Below are 18,120 nucleotides of genomic sequence, written 5' to 3'. Positions count from 1 at the left end.
CTTGACATTTGCTTTCAAACTTTTGTTCATGATTTCAAGAGTTTAACATACTTGGGACATAGTAGCCCCTAATGAATATTAGTTCCCTTTCTTAGCAGTGAGGTTAAAGAACAATGCAGGCCAGAGCAGCAAGAGGAAGGATAGTGTCCTGGAAAAAGCAGGATTTAGGTTGGGTTAGAAGATACAGGTAGGTCTGAAGATACAGAACACAGTGAGAAGACTGGCTACATGTCTGAGGAGCAGCCAATAAGGCTGGGCAGATAAGGTGAGACAAAACTGTAATGAAAAGTGAACATCAGGCAGGTGCTTGAATCTGACTGAGTTAGCAGCTACCCTCAGCATACCCTCACCTGTGCTCACTAAAGACTGAGTTATCCAGAACAATCTTCTCCAGCAGCTCAATCAGTTCATTAGGCAGATCAGCTGTCATGAAGGCCTTGACAGTGACTGAGACCTCTTCAGGATCCTGGGTTTCTGACAATGCTGTCTGTACCACCTGGTTTTAAAAATCATTTGAAAGAACTTGGTTAGTTAAGTCAATTCAAGACTATCCTTGAAGTTAAACAGAAGAGAAGGATACCTCCATGGTAGTCTGAAACAGACATAGGAGAACATAGGAGATTTCTCAAGGCAAAAAGAGAAGGTTGTCTAAAGGCATTAGTTTCAGGGATTCTGTTTGCTTTATTTTGACAATTAGTTTTTCTCTAATTGGGGTTAGACTCATCTCTGCCCCAATGACCATACTGTAAATTTACTCCAAAGCCAGTAAGAGTGCACTAAATAGGTAGCTGAAATGCATGTTTGCTTTCATCTTTGTTTGTTTGTTTTTTTTTTTTTTTTGGTCACTATTCATAGCAAAATGGCTTCCATTTCTGTAATGAAGACACCACTCTTTTTTTTTTTTTTTTTTTTTTTTTTTTAATTTTTTTTTCAACGTTTATTTATTTTTGGGACAGAGAGAGACAGAGCATGAACGGGGGAGGGGCAGAGAGAGAGGGAGACACAGAATCGGAAACAGGCTCCAGGCTCTGAGCCATCAGCCCAGAGCCTGACGCGGGGCTCGAACTCACGGACCGCGAGATCGTGACCTGGCTGAAGTCGGACGCTTAACCAACTGCGCCACCCAGGCGCCCCTCACTCTTTTTTTTTAAATGTACTTTTTTTTCTTTTTTAAATGTTTGTTTATTTTTGAGAGGGAGAGAGTGCAAACGAGGGAGGGGCAGAGAGAGGGGGACAGAGAGCCAGAAGCAGACTCTGCACTGACAGCAGTGAGCCCTACGAAGGGCTTGAATTCCCAAACCACAGGATCATAACCTCCTAAGTCTGATGCTCAACTGACTGAGCCATGAGCCACCCAGGCACCCGTGAAGACACCATTCTAATGAAGGTCTTGCTAGCCTAGAGCACCACACTGCTGAGGTCCAGCCCACTTCCAGGCATGAAGTAGAATGTACCCTGCACTACAGAGCCCTCAGAAACACGCCCTTAGAGAAAGACTGACAAAAGCCTGGCCATACACCCCTCATCCAATTATGGGTGTCTCACCTACAAGAAAACTCACAACTGGGGGAAAAGACGTTTCTTTCTTTCTTTTTTTCCCTTTTAATGTTTATGTATTTATTTTGAGGGAGAGAGAGCATGAGCAGGGGAAGGGCAGAGAGAGGGGGTGAAAGAATCCTAAGCAGGCTCCACGCTCTTAGCACAGAGCCCGATGTGGGGCTCCAACTCATGAACGATGAGATCATGACCTGAGCTGAAATCTAGTCAGACGCTTAAATGACTGAGCCACCAAGGTGCCCTGAAAAGACATTTTTCTAAAAAGTACACTTCCCAAATAACAGCAGGCTAGATGGCCAGCTTGTTCTCCTTGTGTTTTGTGCCAGGGGCCTTTGGTGACTTCGGGATCAGTTTTGCCAAGTTTCTGGTGTTCATCAGGGGTAGGGAATAGCAATGCATTAATGAGAAAGAACAGACAACTCAGAGAAGGTATGACATAGCTAATATGACATCTCTGGCCACAAACTTTCACCTTGCAAACAGGAGGGCTGCAATGGAACCAGAATCAAAGTCAGCCCAGTTCACCTTGCAAGTGGCCACTGTATACTAAATGGCACCATAAAATACAAAAGTTCTTCTGAGGAGTTTATAACAATCCTAACAGTTATGCAGAGGAGTTTGAGAAAAGGGGCTATCAGAGAGATAATTAAAAGGGTATACTTGAGGGAAAGGAGCAGTGTGACAGCACACAGAATTCATCCAGAGTAGGAAGTACCATTTCCTGCCATCATGGTATCTGCCCATTCTTAAAAACCTTAAGAGTACTTTAAATACACACTGGTTGTTTTAAGGGCAAAATATATTTTTACCACCTATTTGAGTCAACAGGATGCCTAACCTAAGTTACCTCAGGAAGTTGCTTTTTCTAAGTAAACTTTCCATAATAAGCTTCTACTACAGACCAAAAAGCAGTCTGCCACTGCCATCATGTGGTCCCTCTAATTAGAGAGGCACAGTAGGTGAATGCCTCCAGGAGGCGGCTATGAATATTCAGTCACAGCAGATATAATGAGAGCACCAGCAGCTTCACAGACACAGGGAGACCAAAAGGTAGGTACCTGCTGGCTTCAGTTCAGTGCAGTGTTAAAGCTGCTCATCCCTGTGCCAATGCAACATGACTTACAAGACATGCCAGGTCAACACCTGGAGAAACACCTGTTGTCTGTGAATTTGTAGATCTCTAGCAGAATCTAAACCTACTCTGTCCCAGGCCCTTTGCTGCTCAATGTCTTTGTCAAGTCTCAATGAATCTGAGAGATGGGTAAGTCCAAAGTTGATATAATAAGATCCAAAATAACACAGGCTTCTATCCATCTAAAAGTGTTCCAAAATAAAGTTAATTAAGAAAAGGATAATGGCACAGACATGAGGAACAGTGGACAGAAAACAAGAAGGTGAATTCAGTGGAGATACAGGTGAAGCCCAACAAGTGCACCTAGTGGTTGGTAATGCATACAAAGGAGTTGGGGCACTTTAGCTGATCCACTCAGGACTGGAGCCCACTTGTTGGGGCCAGGATATTGTTCCTACTTTGATCTTAGCCCACTTCCAAATAGTGTGCCCAGCAGACGGTGAGGATGGTGAAGCACCATCTGCTACCAGAAGCTTCAGGAAGCCCAGTGAAGCCTGCCAGGCTGCAACCAGGAAGAGCCCTGGCCTTGGCATTGTGCCCCAGCTCCGAGAAGGTGCTGGATGGTCACAAGGGTGCAGGGGTTCCTCAACAAAGGCAGATCTAGCTGAGACAACCTTGAGAGCCACTTACCTTGTGTCAATGGGGACTGAGCTAAAAAAACACTAAGGATCCAGCATGCAGTCATGCCATTAGATATTCCTTTTACTGGGGTAGCACATTCCCACTTTGGAGATCAGGGCCAACTCTACTCTAATCAATGAACAACTCCAGAGAAGATTCACAAGATTGTCTGGTCATGCATCTAACGATGTTTCAGACATAACGTCGCAACTAGTCACTTTGGCCACATGATAATGAGAAGGCAAAACACATGCATGCATATATACACTCCCATTTCCATTCCTCACCTGGTCAATCAGCTGTCGCCTGGAAGGGTTGGTCTCCTCAAGGACATGAGCCCAGAGCTCTGGATCTTTCCTGCGCACCAGGTAACGGGCCTCACTTTTGAACAGAGAATTCTCATTGCAAACCTGAAATGAGCATACTAGTGTGTGTAACTCAAACAGCCAACCAATGGACATTATGTGGGGGACCCACTCCAGTCAGTTCCCTCTGTCCCTGACACTTGTTTGGTGTCAGTTGGAACCCAAGCGAGTAATAGGACTTCGACACAGGATGAGCAGCATCCCAAAGGGGTGACAATGAACTCCTCAGAGCAATATGTTACCTCAAAACATGAGTTTCTCAGTTTACAACAACTTAAGAGTGGGTATGGGTGTGTGGCAGCTCCTCTCAACATCAACCTGTTGCCCTACAGTGGTGCTGCCCAGAACTTTCTGAGACAATAAAAATGTTCTAGGTCTATGCTATGGAATGCAGTGTAGGAAAGAGAAACTAAGTTTTTAATTTTTAGCTAATTTAAATTTAAATAGTCACCATCTCTAAAGTGTTATCAGAATAGCCCAGAACTGGTATAAAACAGCATATATGCTACAGTATTTCAAGGCCTATAAACTTTCTTTTTTTATTTTTAGAGGGAGAGGGAGAGGGCGAGAGAGAGAGTGCACACATGCACAAGTTGGGGAGAGGGGTAGAGGGAGAGAGATAATCCTAAGCAGACTCCACACTTAGCACAGAGTCTGACATGGGGCTTCATCTCACAACCCTGGGATCATGACCTGAGCCAAAATCATGAGTTGGATACTTAACCGACTGAGCCACTCAGGCATCCCAAGGCCTATAAACTTTAAAATATGCTTTCATTGATCGAACTTGAGACCCTTTTTTTAGTGCTCTAATACATCTCCAAGAAACCAAACACCCACTTGGACATTTCAATGTGTGAGACACTTGCTAAGGCCTGGTGGGAATCAGACTGGCTGGGTACCAGATGCCAGGCACAAGGCTAAGTACTGCGTGTGTGTCCACGGGCTGTTCACACATGCATGGCATGAGGCCAAGAGCAGGCCTACTCTGGCCTGCACTAAAATCTTACTTCTCCTTCTGACACATCAGACCTTAATGAACATTTTTTTTCTTGTCTGAATTCTGCCTTACTAAAAGGCGATGTCTACTGTGTATCACCAGATAGGACAGATGGGTGCAAAGATCCCTGAGAGGTCACTGAACTGAGCTTTAATAAAAAGGTGGTAAATTCCGCCAAAATGTGGCTTATGGTATCAAACTAAAGTCCCAACTTCACACAAACCTGCTCCCTCGAGGCAGGTGCTATGTCAACCCAGCCTGCCACTTGCATGGCCAGTGTCAAAAGCCAGAGCAGGATGAGAAACTGTTGCACTGCTCTTGAGTTTTGGCTCTGTATGCTTGACTCTCCTTCCCTGGTTGCTGAGTTTCTACCATGTTGTCAGATATTCTGAGATGCTCAGGGCAAACAGACCAACTGCCTATGGATCTTACAGTCAAACAAACATTGGGTACACCTACATGAGATTTCTGGAGTTTTAGGTCACTATTTGATACTTAACTAACTGAATACATGTAGATGCAAGCCAGGACTGAGGAAAGTAGACCTGGGGGGTTGTTCCAAAGAGGGGCCAGAAAGAGCTCTGACGTTGGGAAGAGTTGGTGAGGGCACGTGTAAGAAGCTGCCCTAAAAAGAAGAGCAGGTAGTGCAAGGGCAAATGGGACAGAGGCATCCAGGATAGAAAGGCAAGAGGGGAGGCAGTCAGACTGGCGAGGACAGGGTTGCAGTTCACAGAGGACCTCCTGAGTCAGGCTAACAGGTTGAATTCTGCCCTCAGGACATTAGGTAACAAGGAGGACTGCAGCAGAAGGCTGACAGGTCAGACTCAGGGCCAGCCACACCTATAAGTACAATATATAAACAGGGCATAAGCAGGTAGCAAACAAGGCATCTGAATTAAAAAGAAACCAAGTTGTTCATGGAAATGTAACAAATGACCTGCAATTGTGGGGCTCAGAGGAAGCCCTCATGAGCCCCCACAGAGCCTGCATTTGAAGCCAGAGCAAAACCTGGCAGTTAAGTCTATCTGCTGCCTACCTTGATGAGCTCAAGGTCACACTGCCCCCGCTCATAGGCAACGCAGGCCAGATGTGGGTCCCGCTTCTCACAGTAGCGGCCCACCATGCGGCTGTCATAGTAAGCATTTTCTCTCAGGAAGCGCTCGGGGCTGTTGTTGCTGTCGATGTAGATCTTGGCAAGAGCATTGTGAGTGGCAGGCTCTTCACAGCCTTCGTGACTCCGGGACTCCAGCCAGGGAAGAAGCAGCTTTAGCCTTTGAAAGAAGGAAGAACACCTTAAGCCTTAAGCGTCTCAAAACTAACATTCAAAACCTCCAGGGCAGACCCTGAACTGTGAAGGTTGCTTCTAGAAACAAACAAAAATCTCATTCCATTAACCTCAGGTTGTTCTAGGGACCAAAACAGACTTGAGTTCCAAACTGATTTCAATTGTTAAGTTTTTCCCAAAGATCTGCAATACCAATAGCAAGTAACTCACTACTGGATCTAAGATTTGTTACAAGAAAGACCAGCTACAGAGACAGTCAGTCTTGGGGCCTGGAGGCTAACTGAAAAGGGCTCTCAGGAAATTAGTCATAGGCTTAACCACAAACACTAGAACCCAGGGGCAAGAGAAGATACCGAGCTAGGATCCCTTACCTGTTTCTTTTTTCTACTTCAGCCACCAGCTCATCAGTGGAGAACTGTCCTCTCACAACCATGATTAAGTTTTTAATTACTTCCTCAGAACAGTCCACATCAAGCAGCCCTCCAACCACAGCAGGGATCCGGCTAGGGTTGACCTAGAATGGTCAAGGTGGTGACTTCAGTGCTGCAGGCACAGGTCACTGATACAAGTCCCCAAAGATTTGGACAATGTGGCTGTCTGAAAGGGCTCCTGTGGTAGATGGAATGCAAACTGTGAAGCTCTAGTCCCTAATGTGACTGTATTGGAAGAATGGCCTGGAAGGAGATAATTATGGTTCAGTAAGGTCAAAACGGTAGGGCCCTAATCAGAGAAAAGGCCATATAAAAAACAGTGAGTGTTTTTTATATGAGTGAGAAGCTGGCCATTTGTAAGCCAAGGAGAGTGGTCTCAGGAAGAACCAACCCAAGGTGGTAGGGTCAGCACCTTGATCTTGGATGTCTATATTCTAGAATTGTTAGCAATAAATATCTATTGCTTAAGCCACCCAGTCTGTGGTATTCTGCTATGGCAGCCCAAGCTTAGATACCACCAGTCTCAGATACATTCAGGGGTCAGAGGCAGCCTCTCAGGTATAGACTATTACCAGCAACTAAGGCACAAAGGCAGCCGGGTGTCACCTGGGAGCCGGCAGTGATGGTCTCAGCAGTACCTTCTGAACGTAGATTTCGATGTACTTCTGCAGGTTGTTGCGGTATAAGTACAGGACGAGGTCATGTACAAAGTCAAACCGATCACACACGATGATGAGAGGAAGCTGGTCTGTGAGCTTAGCCTCCTGTGTAATGGAAAGCACAGAACAAGGCAGGCAGTGAAGACCCCACAGAGCTAGATTGCAGGGACCATGAATCAGCACAGAGATGGCACTGCTTCTGTTAGCAGAGTGGCCCCAAGGAGACTCAAGGGTGAGACTTTGTTCTAGACATGCTGTTGTTTTAAGGTACATGTATTTGCTTTTGGGGATAAGGTGTTTGTCTTGGGAAACAAGTAACAGAAAGGCAGTACTATTTGGTTAAAGAAGAAAAGAGCTCTGCTAAATTTGGCAATAACATTCCAAATTAGTCCAAAAGCCATTATCTTTTGGGTTAAGACAAGCAGCTCACTCATTATGTATAAATCTGACCCAGACCAGGCACCAGAAAGAGGACCACTTTTGAGAACACTTGCCGGTAAGGGCTGCCTTTCAGGACAAGCTGCCATACTCTATGGAACATCGCTGCTGCCTACCCTGCAGTCCACCACAATAATGCCTCCCCTCATTTGGCCATACCTACATGACACTTCTCAGGTTCTCTTGCACCCTTGCAGTTCTGGGCGTGGCCATGTGTTTCCTCCAGTGGAATGAGAATTGAAATGGCACATGCCACCTGCAGCCTCACCCATAAAAACCACCTATGCCAGGGGCGCCTGGGTGGCTCACTCAGTTGAGCATCGGACTTCGGCTCAGGTCATGATCTCACGGTCTGTGAGTTCAAGCCCCGCGTCTGGCTGTGCTGACAGCTCTGAGCCTGGAGCCTGCTTTGGATTCTGTGTTTCCCTCTCTCTCTGACCCTCTCCCATTCGTGCTCTGTCTCTCTCTGTCTCAAAAATAAACATTAAAAAATTTTTTTAAAAAACCACCTATACCAGCTTCTCTGAATTTTCCTTCCTTCCAGTTGACTAGGAAGGCAACACTCAAGGTGGTAGGCTGAAGACGGCAAAATAGCCATCAGCCTAGTCCTTGAAAGATGGTGGGAAAGCCACCCACTTACCTCTACATCCACCCTAATCTGTGCATCAGGAAGAAATACACTTCTTGCTTTTTATGCCACTAGCACTGAGTAGCTTATTTGTTTCTGTAGACTTTCCCAACCTAATTAACAGGGGCACAGTTGGGATGTTGCTGAAACATAATGCATCGATAAACTAACTCCCTCTATTCACACAACAGATAATTAAGAGTACAGCCTCAAGGGCTGTAAAATGAGCAGTGGACTCCTATAAGAATTTTAGGCCAAAGTAGAGTTCTGCACTAAGGATCCAGGGAACACTGGTAGAGACAAAGCCAGCTTTCCAACTCTTGGGCAGCTGGCTGATGGTTTGCTCAAGGAAGGAGGCGATGCCAGGACACACTCACCTTCAGAAAATTCTTCACCCGCTCTGGGTTGTAGCAATTACTCTCCCGGCATATCCTCTCCACCTCCTTGATCTGTCCCGTCTTACAGGCAGCCTGAATGTATTTCAAGTGCACATCTGGATCTTGGCTGAAGTTCACAATTGAGCCCAGGAAGTAGAAGAGGCCTACAAAGAGAGACTGTTCCATCTTATGCCCTCATAATATCCACCTGCTTTCTCCACAGTCACAGGCCACTTGCCCTTGGCAGCCCAGCCCACAACAGTGCTTCAGTCTCCCAGCACCCATTTCCCACTCACAACTTACAAAATCTATGTGAAGTTCTTTTGCTTTGGCATCTCCTCCAAATAGCTGGTCAGATTTCCATCAAATTTGGGAGGGATGTTCTTGTGTGAAATACTGTGTGCATATGGAATCCATCTGGGGGGGGGGGGCGCCAGGCATACCCTAGGTGGTTATCTTCAAGAATAATTCAAATAGGCAACTTAAGAGGGCTGTGTGACTGCTGCTCTAAAAATAAATGCCAGGGACAGGAAAGCAGAGGCTTCCAATGGAAGCCTCCAAACAGAGTCTGCTCCCTGACATTGAGCTAATGGCACACATGGAGCCACTGCAGACTGGGGTGCATGGTGAGTCACAGAGCAACACTGTTCATCAGAAGCTAACCATCTCCTAACTGTCACAGGAGCTGGCCAGGAGGTACTGGTGACAACAGCAGGACAAGATACACCAGAGAAGACCACTTTCCCTGAGGAGGAGGTCATCGGTTATAACCTGAGGAAGGAACCAGAACCCTGAAGGCAGACATTTCCCACTAACCTTACTCTATTGCCATCTCCCCGCCCAGTGCAACCTAATTCCTGCTGCAGCCTTTCCTGCAATGGTGTCTTGTGACAAGGGCAGCTCCCTGAAGGCAGCTCTTGCCTTCACTCCTCTAACATCCCAACCTCACTGGGCACAGGGCAGTGGCTTAACACCTCACTGGACAAATGCTCTGCTTCTATCGCTGCCCCAGCCTGTCCCCAACAGACCCTCATCTGGGAAAGCCATCCTCCTACCAGCAAATTCTTGGTGTGATGCCCACAAGAGGGCAGGAAGCCAACCACAATCAGGCCAGCCAGCCTAGCAGCCACACATTGCTCAGCCACCATGGGACTGTTACTCAGGGGAAGCCAAAGGGGCCACCCCTCAGAACCATGCATTCTAGTGCCACTGGCTCAGGCTTATTGGTGAACTCTACAGCAGACTGTGTGACAGATGCTCAGTTCTACAGAGGCTCCAGGGACACATGGGGGATTCTAAGTGTCCCCACCCCAATGCCAACCAACTAAATGCTTCCTTTGCAAATGCCAAAAAAGCTACCTAAGCTGGGTAACACACTAGACAGCAGAAATCTTCTGCCATTGACCAACACATTGGCTTGGCTTGAAGGAAGTCTGTGAGGTTGGGCAGGCAGACACCAACACCTGAGCAGAAGGTGCAGTCGGCTGGAGGGTGTGAAGCTTACCTTCGTAACTCTTGAAGGATTCAAAGAGCTCCACCAGGGACTGTGTGCCCAGCTGCTCATGGTACTTGGAGGCTACCTGCACACACAGCTGAAGGTTCTGTCTGATGCTGGCAGACAGCAAAGCATGAAGACACGCCAAAGAATCCTCCACTGACAAGGAGCCAAAGAAGCTGACGAGCCACTAGGAAGCAAGGAAGAGTTAATCCACAACTAAGTACCATCCTAGATGTTTCCAACACTGGCAAAATAACTGGATCAATTTTTCCCATTGAATGTCAAAAATATAAAGAATTTTCACTTAAAAGGACTGTGGTAAAAAAGTAAGAGCTGGGAGTAAACTCAGGATAACTAACCTTAATAGTCATCAAGCTGTCACACACCCTGCAAAACCCCACAGGTGATACTAAAACTTATTCTGTAAATGTAAATGCAATACCTATTAGCTTCTGCTAAGTTTCAGACAATCCTGCTCGAGCTGTCAATGTTAATAGGTTTTCTCTGTTAGTCTAAGTCAAAGGTAGAAAATGGAAAGAAAGAGGTAACGTGGGTCCAGATGCATGGGTGAGCAAGTGAAGCTTGTGTGTGGGTTGAATGAAAACTGTGTATAGTAGTGATGAGGCTCATGCACAGGGTATACACATGCCACAGTCCCACAACCATGGACACAGGAAATTTCAGGAGCATGTGACCCTAATGACAGATGTGTGCCAATCACAACAGGAGTGCCCCAAGGGTGCACCATACCTCGGGATTGAGGAGGTGAGTGTGGACCACAGCCCTCTTGATGTCATACAGGTCAGTGTAGTGCTCCAGCGCACGCTGCAGGAGGCCTGCCTTTTCACAGAGCTGGGCGATGTGGGCCCGATCATAATGGGTAAACATCTGATTTCCAAGAATGGCATCTGCAACCTATGAAATGGTGACATCAGGAAGAAAAACTGAACAGTGGCAATAACTTTTTAAGAACAGCTGCTCAACACCCCCACAACACAGCTCCAGAACAGTGTTCATGAAACAGAAGGGCTTCAAAAGGTCTAGATCCTTGCCCACCTCTGAGCAGAGCCCTAGCCATCTTCCAAGTCACCTGGGCCTCTTCGAACAAGGCTCTGTCCTCCTAGGTGCAGAGTCAGATGTGTATAATAAGGCTGAGGCCTTGCCCTAAAGCATGTTACCGGGATCAGTCCAGGCTATTGTTCCGACTTTTCAGCCATCACATTTGTACAGTTTTCTGTGGCAAGGTCATGGTCAATGTGAGGGCGTGAGTCTATGAAGGCCTCCTTCTTTAATGAGCTCAATCCTTGGACTAGCAACAGTCACGATTAGACCTGGAAGTAATAAATCCTACTGGTGTTCACAAAATTTCTCCACTTGGTTAAAGGCAGAATTAGGTGTGAGTGGGGATGTCTGAAAAACAACTAACCCTCCTGGAAAGAATTTTGATGAGGCTTAATATCATCTTTAAATAAGCAACCTCTGGATTAAGAATGAGTGGGTCAACAACCAAACTTGACTCTCAGTATCTAATAAGTAGCTAGTCTTGATAAGACACACACTCTTTCCCATTTCTTCCAGGATATGGAGCACAAACCAAGTACATGGTGACCACAGACCTAGCCTAATACCATGTTGTTCCAGGATAATGTACATTCTGGGCTCTCTGCAGAGGAAATCCACACCAACTGCTGAGAGCAAGGTTTTGTAATATCTGATGCTTATCTGATGTCCCCACCCTTTGTTTCCTTAAGACTTGTCCTTACTACCCTCTTTTTAAAAAAAGGTTCCCCCTTATTATAGTAATAGTGCAGTTTAGAGAACTCAAAAAACACGGAAGGGCCAAGAAAGAAAATATCATCCAGACTCTGAGATCCAGAGAGAACTGCCCCAATGTTTTGGGCATTGTGCCCATTTAGCCTACCCCACTTTAGGGTTTGGGCTCTTCTTAGGGTCTATCTGCTCAGTTCCTGAATGGTGCTTAGTTTCTGTTTCAAAGCTTGCTAATTAACTAATTAAAGTTTATTTATCTTGAGAGAAGGGAGAGAGGGAATCCCAAGCAAGCTTTGTGCTCCAGCAGAGAGCCCAATGGGGGGGCTCGAACTCACCATGAGATCATAACCTGAGCTGAAATCAAGAGTCAGACAGTTGGGGTGCCTGGGTGGCTCAGTCGGTTAAGCATCTGACTTCGGCTCAAGTCATGATCTCACAGTTTGTGAGTTTGAGGCCCACATTGGGCTCTGTGCTGACAGCTTAGAGCCTAGAGTCTGCTTGAAATTCTATGTCTCCCTCTTTCTCTGCTCCTCCCCCACTCATGCTCTCTCTCTCCTTCAAAAATAAATAAAAACATTAAAAAAAAAAAAGAGTCAGACACTTAACCAACTAGGCCACCCAGGCACCCCTTTCCAAGCTCATTTATTAAAAACTATCATCACACATAATCATCTGGTCATAAGAGTTCAACAGAACAGCAAACAGCAAATTAATAACACTTTTGTTTCCTAGAGGTGGGATATGACCCACACAACAGCAGCTAACTTGTGGATTTGAATAACCTGAAATCACAGAACAATATAATTAACAATTATTGTTTCCTAATCAAAAAACAATATATGATTATAAACAAAAAGAAATCGGAAGACAAGTGAGTAAAGAACAAAGTGAATGACAATCCTGTCCACTCAGACAACTGTGGTTAACAGCTTGATGTGAATTTTTCAAACTCCTTTCCTGCATACATATCCAAAATTAACCAAAAAAAGAAAAGGCATATACATGTGATTTAAATCACAGCCCTCCCGCCAATTTTCAGGTCAAGAAATGCACTGCCACAATGAGATACCACTTCACACTCATTTAGGATAGCTATTTTTTTCCAACTTATTTATTTTTGAGAGAGGGAAAGAGCTAGACTGGAGGAGGGACAGAGGGAGGGGGACAGATGATCTGAAGCTGGCTCTGCGCTGACAACAGAGAGCCTGATGTGGGGCTTGAACTCTCAAGCCACGAGATCATGACCTGAGCCAAAGTTACATGCTTAACTGACTGAGCCACCCAGGTGCCCCATATAGCTATTATTATTATTTTTTTAATGTTTATTTATTTTTGAGAGAGAGAGAGACAGAGCATGAGCAGGGAAGGGGCAGAAAGGGAGACACAGAATCTAAAGCAGGATTCAGGCTCTGAGCTGTCAGCAGAAAGCCCAACATGGGGCTCAAACCCATGAACCATGAGATAATGACCTGAGCTGAAGTCAGATGCTAAACCTACTGAGCCACCTAGGTGCCCCTAGATATTATTATTTTTTAAACATACACAGAAAATAACAAGTGTTGGCAAGGATATGAAGAAATTGGAATACTCATATATTGTGGTGGGAATATAAAATGGTGTAATGCTTGAAATATAGTATGGTGGTACTGCAACAAGTTACATACAGAATTACCATATAATTTGGCAATTCCACTTCTGGATGTATGCCCCAAAGAGCTGAACACAGGAACTCAAACTGATACCTGTACACCAATACTCCTAGCAGCTCTATCTGCAACAGTTACAGGGTGAAAGCAACCCAGTGTCATCAACAAATAAACAGGTACAGAAAATGTGGCATACACATATGATGGAATATTATTTAGACATAAAAAGGAATGAAATTCTGATGTATATCACAACATGGATGAATCCTGAAGACAATATACTAAGTGAACAAGCCAGAAAAAAGGACAAATATCATATGATTCTACTTATATGAAGTATCTAAAATAGGCAAATTCATAGAAACAGTAAGTGAAACAGGAGTTACCAAGGGCTGAGGGAGGGAATGGGGAGTTACTGCTTAATGGATACAGATTTTCTGTTCATGATTATAAAAAGTTCTGGAAATATACAGTGGTAATGGTTGCACAATATTGTGAATGTACTTAAGGCCACTAAATCATGCACTTAAAAATGATTAAAATGGTAGGGGTCCCTGGGTGGCTCAGTTGGTTAAGCATCTGACTCTTGATTTTGGCTCAGGTCATGATCTCACAGTTAGTGGGATCAAGTCCCACGTCGGGCTCTGAGCTGATAGCGTGGAATCTGCTTGGGATTCTCTCTCCTGCTCACGTTCTCACTCTTTCACTCTCTCAAAATAAATAAACATTTTAAAAAAACTTCAAAAAAATGGCTAAAATGGTAAATTTTGTTATGTGCACTTTACCACAATGAAGAAAAGAAAAATGAAAAGAAAAGATGTCCCAGGTGCAAAAGTCTCTATGAAAGTTTTGCACCATGGATTCTAGAACTTTCTTGCAGGAAAGTCTTAGAGAGTGCCCCCTGAGGCATGAGCACATCCCAGCCCAAAGCCACTGTGTTCAGGTGTGCAAGTCCCACAGAGAAATAAAACAGGCGCTCTGTCCTATGGTTAGAGCCTAGAAATGTCACTTGCCTGGGGTGCGTGAATCAGGTTCATCTCCAACAGGCGCGTCTGGAGGTGCCCCTCAGCTGGGCGATTATTTTTCAAGGCATCCAACAAGAAGGAGGTACACTGCTGAATTAAACTGTTTTCCATGAAAACGTCTACAATCTGAAACAGATTGAAAGCCACATATTTACCCAAAGGAAACTATTTTATTTTCCTATTCAGATAGCTCCTGAAATTGAATCTCATTTAGAAATTCAACCATTAGTTCCTTCCTTTGCATTTTCTCTCTCTTTTTTTTTTTTTTAGTTTTTATTTTAGTTTTTTAGTAATCTCTACACCCAATGTGGGGCTCAAACTCACAACCCCGAGATCAGGAGTCGCATGCTCTGCTGACTGAGCCAGCCAGTTGTCCTGCATTTTCTCATATTATCAAAATTCAAGTAATTCATAGCCATTACTTTTTAGGTAATTTTGTGAAATTATTATCACCCATATCATCCTCACCAACAGGGCATTTTTACTCAAGTAAATCAAAGGAAGTACTTTGAAGGGATTCAAGCAATCTTAACAATCTGTTACTTAATCAAATCCTAGAGGCAGTCAATACCTGGTGTCTAGCCCTTATACTCTCATTATTCAGGCACAGTTAGGAAATTGCAAACACTGACTTAGACATCGATCATTAAAGTTAAATAGAAGTTAAAGAATAAGACTTAGTAAGAAGTGATATATAGGTAATGAAGTTACTGATTGTGTAACTGTTTCCATATTTAAAGTACAGGAGAAAGTTTTTATTAAAAATACTTTAGAAATATGAAATATAAACCAGATGTAATCTGGAGTCTTCTTTCCCCTTGGTATCTATGTAAATTTGGCTCAAACCCTTTCAACATGATCTCCAAACTACCTGCAAATTCCACTATGTATCAACCCAGTATGAATGCATTTATATCTATACAAGCTGTCGGTTTTGCCTTGCTTCAAACTTTGTTACATATCTCTCTGTATTACCCAGAGCCCATTGTACCCAGTTTACTGAAGGTAACTTGACATGTGTTTACGTCTACACACTAAGTGTGTAGAGCTAAAATAATGGTCTCATGTTCACCTAACTCCAGGTGAGCCAAACACCCACAGGATGAAAGTCTACAGACCTGACAGCACTTACCGTAACCAGTACACAGAGAGAGTTCAGGTGGCCTTAGTCAGCAGAGGATAATGAAGTGGGGCTACCGTTTTAATTTTTTTTTCAACGTTTATTTATTTTTGGGACAGAGAGAGACAGAGCATGAACGGGGGAGGGGCAGAGAGAGAGGGAGACACAGAATCGGAAACAGGCTCCAGGCTCTGAGCCATCACCCCAGAGCCCGACGCGGGGCTCGAACTCACGGACCGCGAGATCGTGACCTGGCTGAAGTCGGATGCTTAACCGACTGCGCCACCCAGGCGCCCCTGAAGTGGGGCTACCGTTTTAAAATGACATCCTTGCTCCCCGCCACCAACCACCACACAAAAGAAATAACATTCTCACAACCTGACAGATGAATCCTCTAAAATACTTCAAAACAAAGGTAGGTGACAGTATTCAAATAATAAAAGAATAGAAGACAAAATACATCAGATTTTTTAGACTGGAAGACACTGGTAAGAGAAAAACAAATAAAAAGGCATCTTCTTGACAATTATACAAAGCCATAAAAAGCTATCCCAAACAACTCATGCTCACCTGGTCAATATTGGCCAATGGCTCCTCATCTCGCACTAGCATTTGAGAAAACTGCAGGCCCTGGTCTGGACTGATTCTCATCACACTCCTCAGTAAAAAGATCCAGTCTGGGGTATAGCCAACCTAGAGGCAAGGGAACACCCATCAAAAAAATAAACAAAACACCTTGAGTATTTAAGAAAAAAAGCTCCCATCCTTTGTTTTAAACCTGTGTTTACAAAGAAATGAGGAGCAATATTAGCATGCGTATGTGCAGGATCTCTGCCAAATACAACATCCACTTCAAGGCGCTGCCATGTATGCAGAGACACAATCAACTACACAAACAGCCTGGACCATAAAGAAATCATCCAAACCAGTGTGCAAGCTCTAACTAAACCCAGCACGTCGTCCAGTGAGCTTTGGGCACAAGCTGCAGTGGAAGCCCGCCAAAACATGGATTTAACACACAGACGGTGCTGAGGGGCACGAGGGAGAAGGGAGAAAAAGAAAAAAATTACAGGAAAATCCCCAAGTGGAAGGGAACTGGAAGGACTGTAAAAATAAGACAGGAAAATAAAAAACTGAAGAGAATAGAATCATTATCACCGAATGACAGATGCTAGCAGCAACACCGACAACTCACACCAAAGCACTTCCAGAGAAGGAAGGGTATTTTATAAACTTCAGAATCAGCAACCACCTACCACAAATTAATTATCTGTGAAATGCTAATGGTTAGGCATGTATTACCTTTTTGGCATAGAGGACAATTTTCTGGAATTGGCCTGTTTCTGCAAAACACTGGATAACCTTGCTCGGCACATTTGCCCGAAGATACACACTCAGAGCAAGTGTAGGGTCAGCAGTTTTGACCAAATCTCCAAGTTCTTCTGAACACTCCAGCTGTGGTGTGCCAAAGAGAGAGGGCAAGATTAGGACCAGAGGAACCTGTGATCTAGTTTAATAATTGTGCTGAGGCTGTGATTTCATAAGTGTTTGTACCTTATCTTCTTTCAGCCACTTTTCTAAGAGTTGCTTGCGACCCTGCTGAAGCACTGGACGGCAAAGTTCTAAGGATTCAAGTTTATTGAGCTGACCCTGGTCAAGGAGGATTCCAAAGTACTGGAGCAAAGGAGAGGCCTGCCCAGGCTGGGCGGGAATACTTTGGAACTTCCGAACTGTGTCACTGGTACGCAGGACTCCCTATGACAAATGGAAATGTAGGTTGTTATGCTGTACTCAAAGGCTGTCCCTTTACTTAACTCCCTTGTATTAAAAAAAAAAAAATTGCTGGGGTGCCTGGGTGGCTCAGTTGGTTCAGCAGCCAACTTCACAGTTTGTGGGTTCGAGCCCTATGTCAGGCTCTGTGCTGACAGCTTGGAGCCTGGAGCCTGCTTCGGATTCTGTGTCTCCCTCTCTTTCTGCCCCTCCCCAACTCACCCACAGTCTCTCGCTCTCTCTCTCTCAAAAATAAATAAATATTAAAAAAAAATTTGCCGATGGAAATTCCACACAGAATTGTCAGGGACAGAAAGTCCTCTACCAAGGCAATGGCTTCCACCTTCAGCAAAAACCACAAGCACACCGAGTCTCAGTCTCACAGGTGATTTCTAGGAAGAAACTTCCTCCCTAGCATGCTGCAGTGAGAATTAGGCTTTTAAATCAGCCTGGCAATAGTGAAGTTCTACCATTATTATGTTCTAATTCAAAATACTCAAAAGTCATACGTGAAGACTAGAAATGGTTTGTTCGTAAGTATCCCTTGAAAGAAGAAATCGTTTCAACGAAAAGCAACTTAAAACCCTTTATTTACTTAGGAGCAGATCTAGGCCTGGACAATTTATCCTAATGAAATAAACAGAAAAAAATGCCCTAAGCAGTACTGTTACACTCTAGATGAGCAGAGAAAGTCGAGAGCAGAACATGACTAAATAAAACAGGGTACAACTACTTGATGTATAATACAGCTCTGTATTTCCTAAGCTAAGAAGCTGCATGAGAAATATGTATGTATGT

The 18,120-nt window shown here is 44.5% G+C and overlaps 1 protein-coding gene across 5 annotated transcripts in view; it reads right to left on the bottom strand.

The window, feature by feature from the left end:
• CLTCL1 (clathrin heavy chain like 1) overlaps window positions 1–18,120 on the bottom strand; it is a 104,720-nt gene that overhangs the window by 35,783 nt on the left and 50,817 nt on the right. For all 5 annotated transcript variants that reach the window (XM_047827660.1, XM_047827659.1, XM_047827658.1 and 2 more), the window contains 12 exons: window positions 17,107–17,307; window positions 16,855–17,007; window positions 16,123–16,245; window positions 14,421–14,558; window positions 10,742–10,906; window positions 9,998–10,178; window positions 8,494–8,657; window positions 7,030–7,155; window positions 6,332–6,474; window positions 5,712–5,946; window positions 3,598–3,720; window positions 351–496 (listed from right to left, as the gene is read on the bottom strand). In XM_047827660.1, coding sequence (XP_047683616.1) covers window positions 351–496; window positions 3,598–3,720; window positions 5,712–5,946; window positions 6,332–6,474; window positions 7,030–7,155; window positions 8,494–8,657; window positions 9,998–10,178; window positions 10,742–10,906; window positions 14,421–14,558; window positions 16,123–16,245; window positions 16,855–17,007; window positions 17,107–17,307 — 1,898 coding nt within the window. The remainder of the gene's footprint in view (window positions 1–350; window positions 497–3,597; window positions 3,721–5,711; window positions 5,947–6,331; window positions 6,475–7,029; window positions 7,156–8,493; window positions 8,658–9,997; window positions 10,179–10,741; window positions 10,907–14,420; window positions 14,559–16,122; window positions 16,246–16,854; window positions 17,008–17,106; window positions 17,308–18,120) is intronic.

Source organism: Prionailurus viverrinus, chromosome D3 (assembly GCF_022837055.1).
Source record: "Prionailurus viverrinus isolate Anna chromosome D3, UM_Priviv_1.0, whole genome shotgun sequence".
Classification (NCBI taxonomy): domain Eukaryota; kingdom Metazoa; phylum Chordata; class Mammalia; order Carnivora; family Felidae; genus Prionailurus; species Prionailurus viverrinus.
This window is presented reverse-complemented; position numbering and strand designations above follow the sequence as displayed.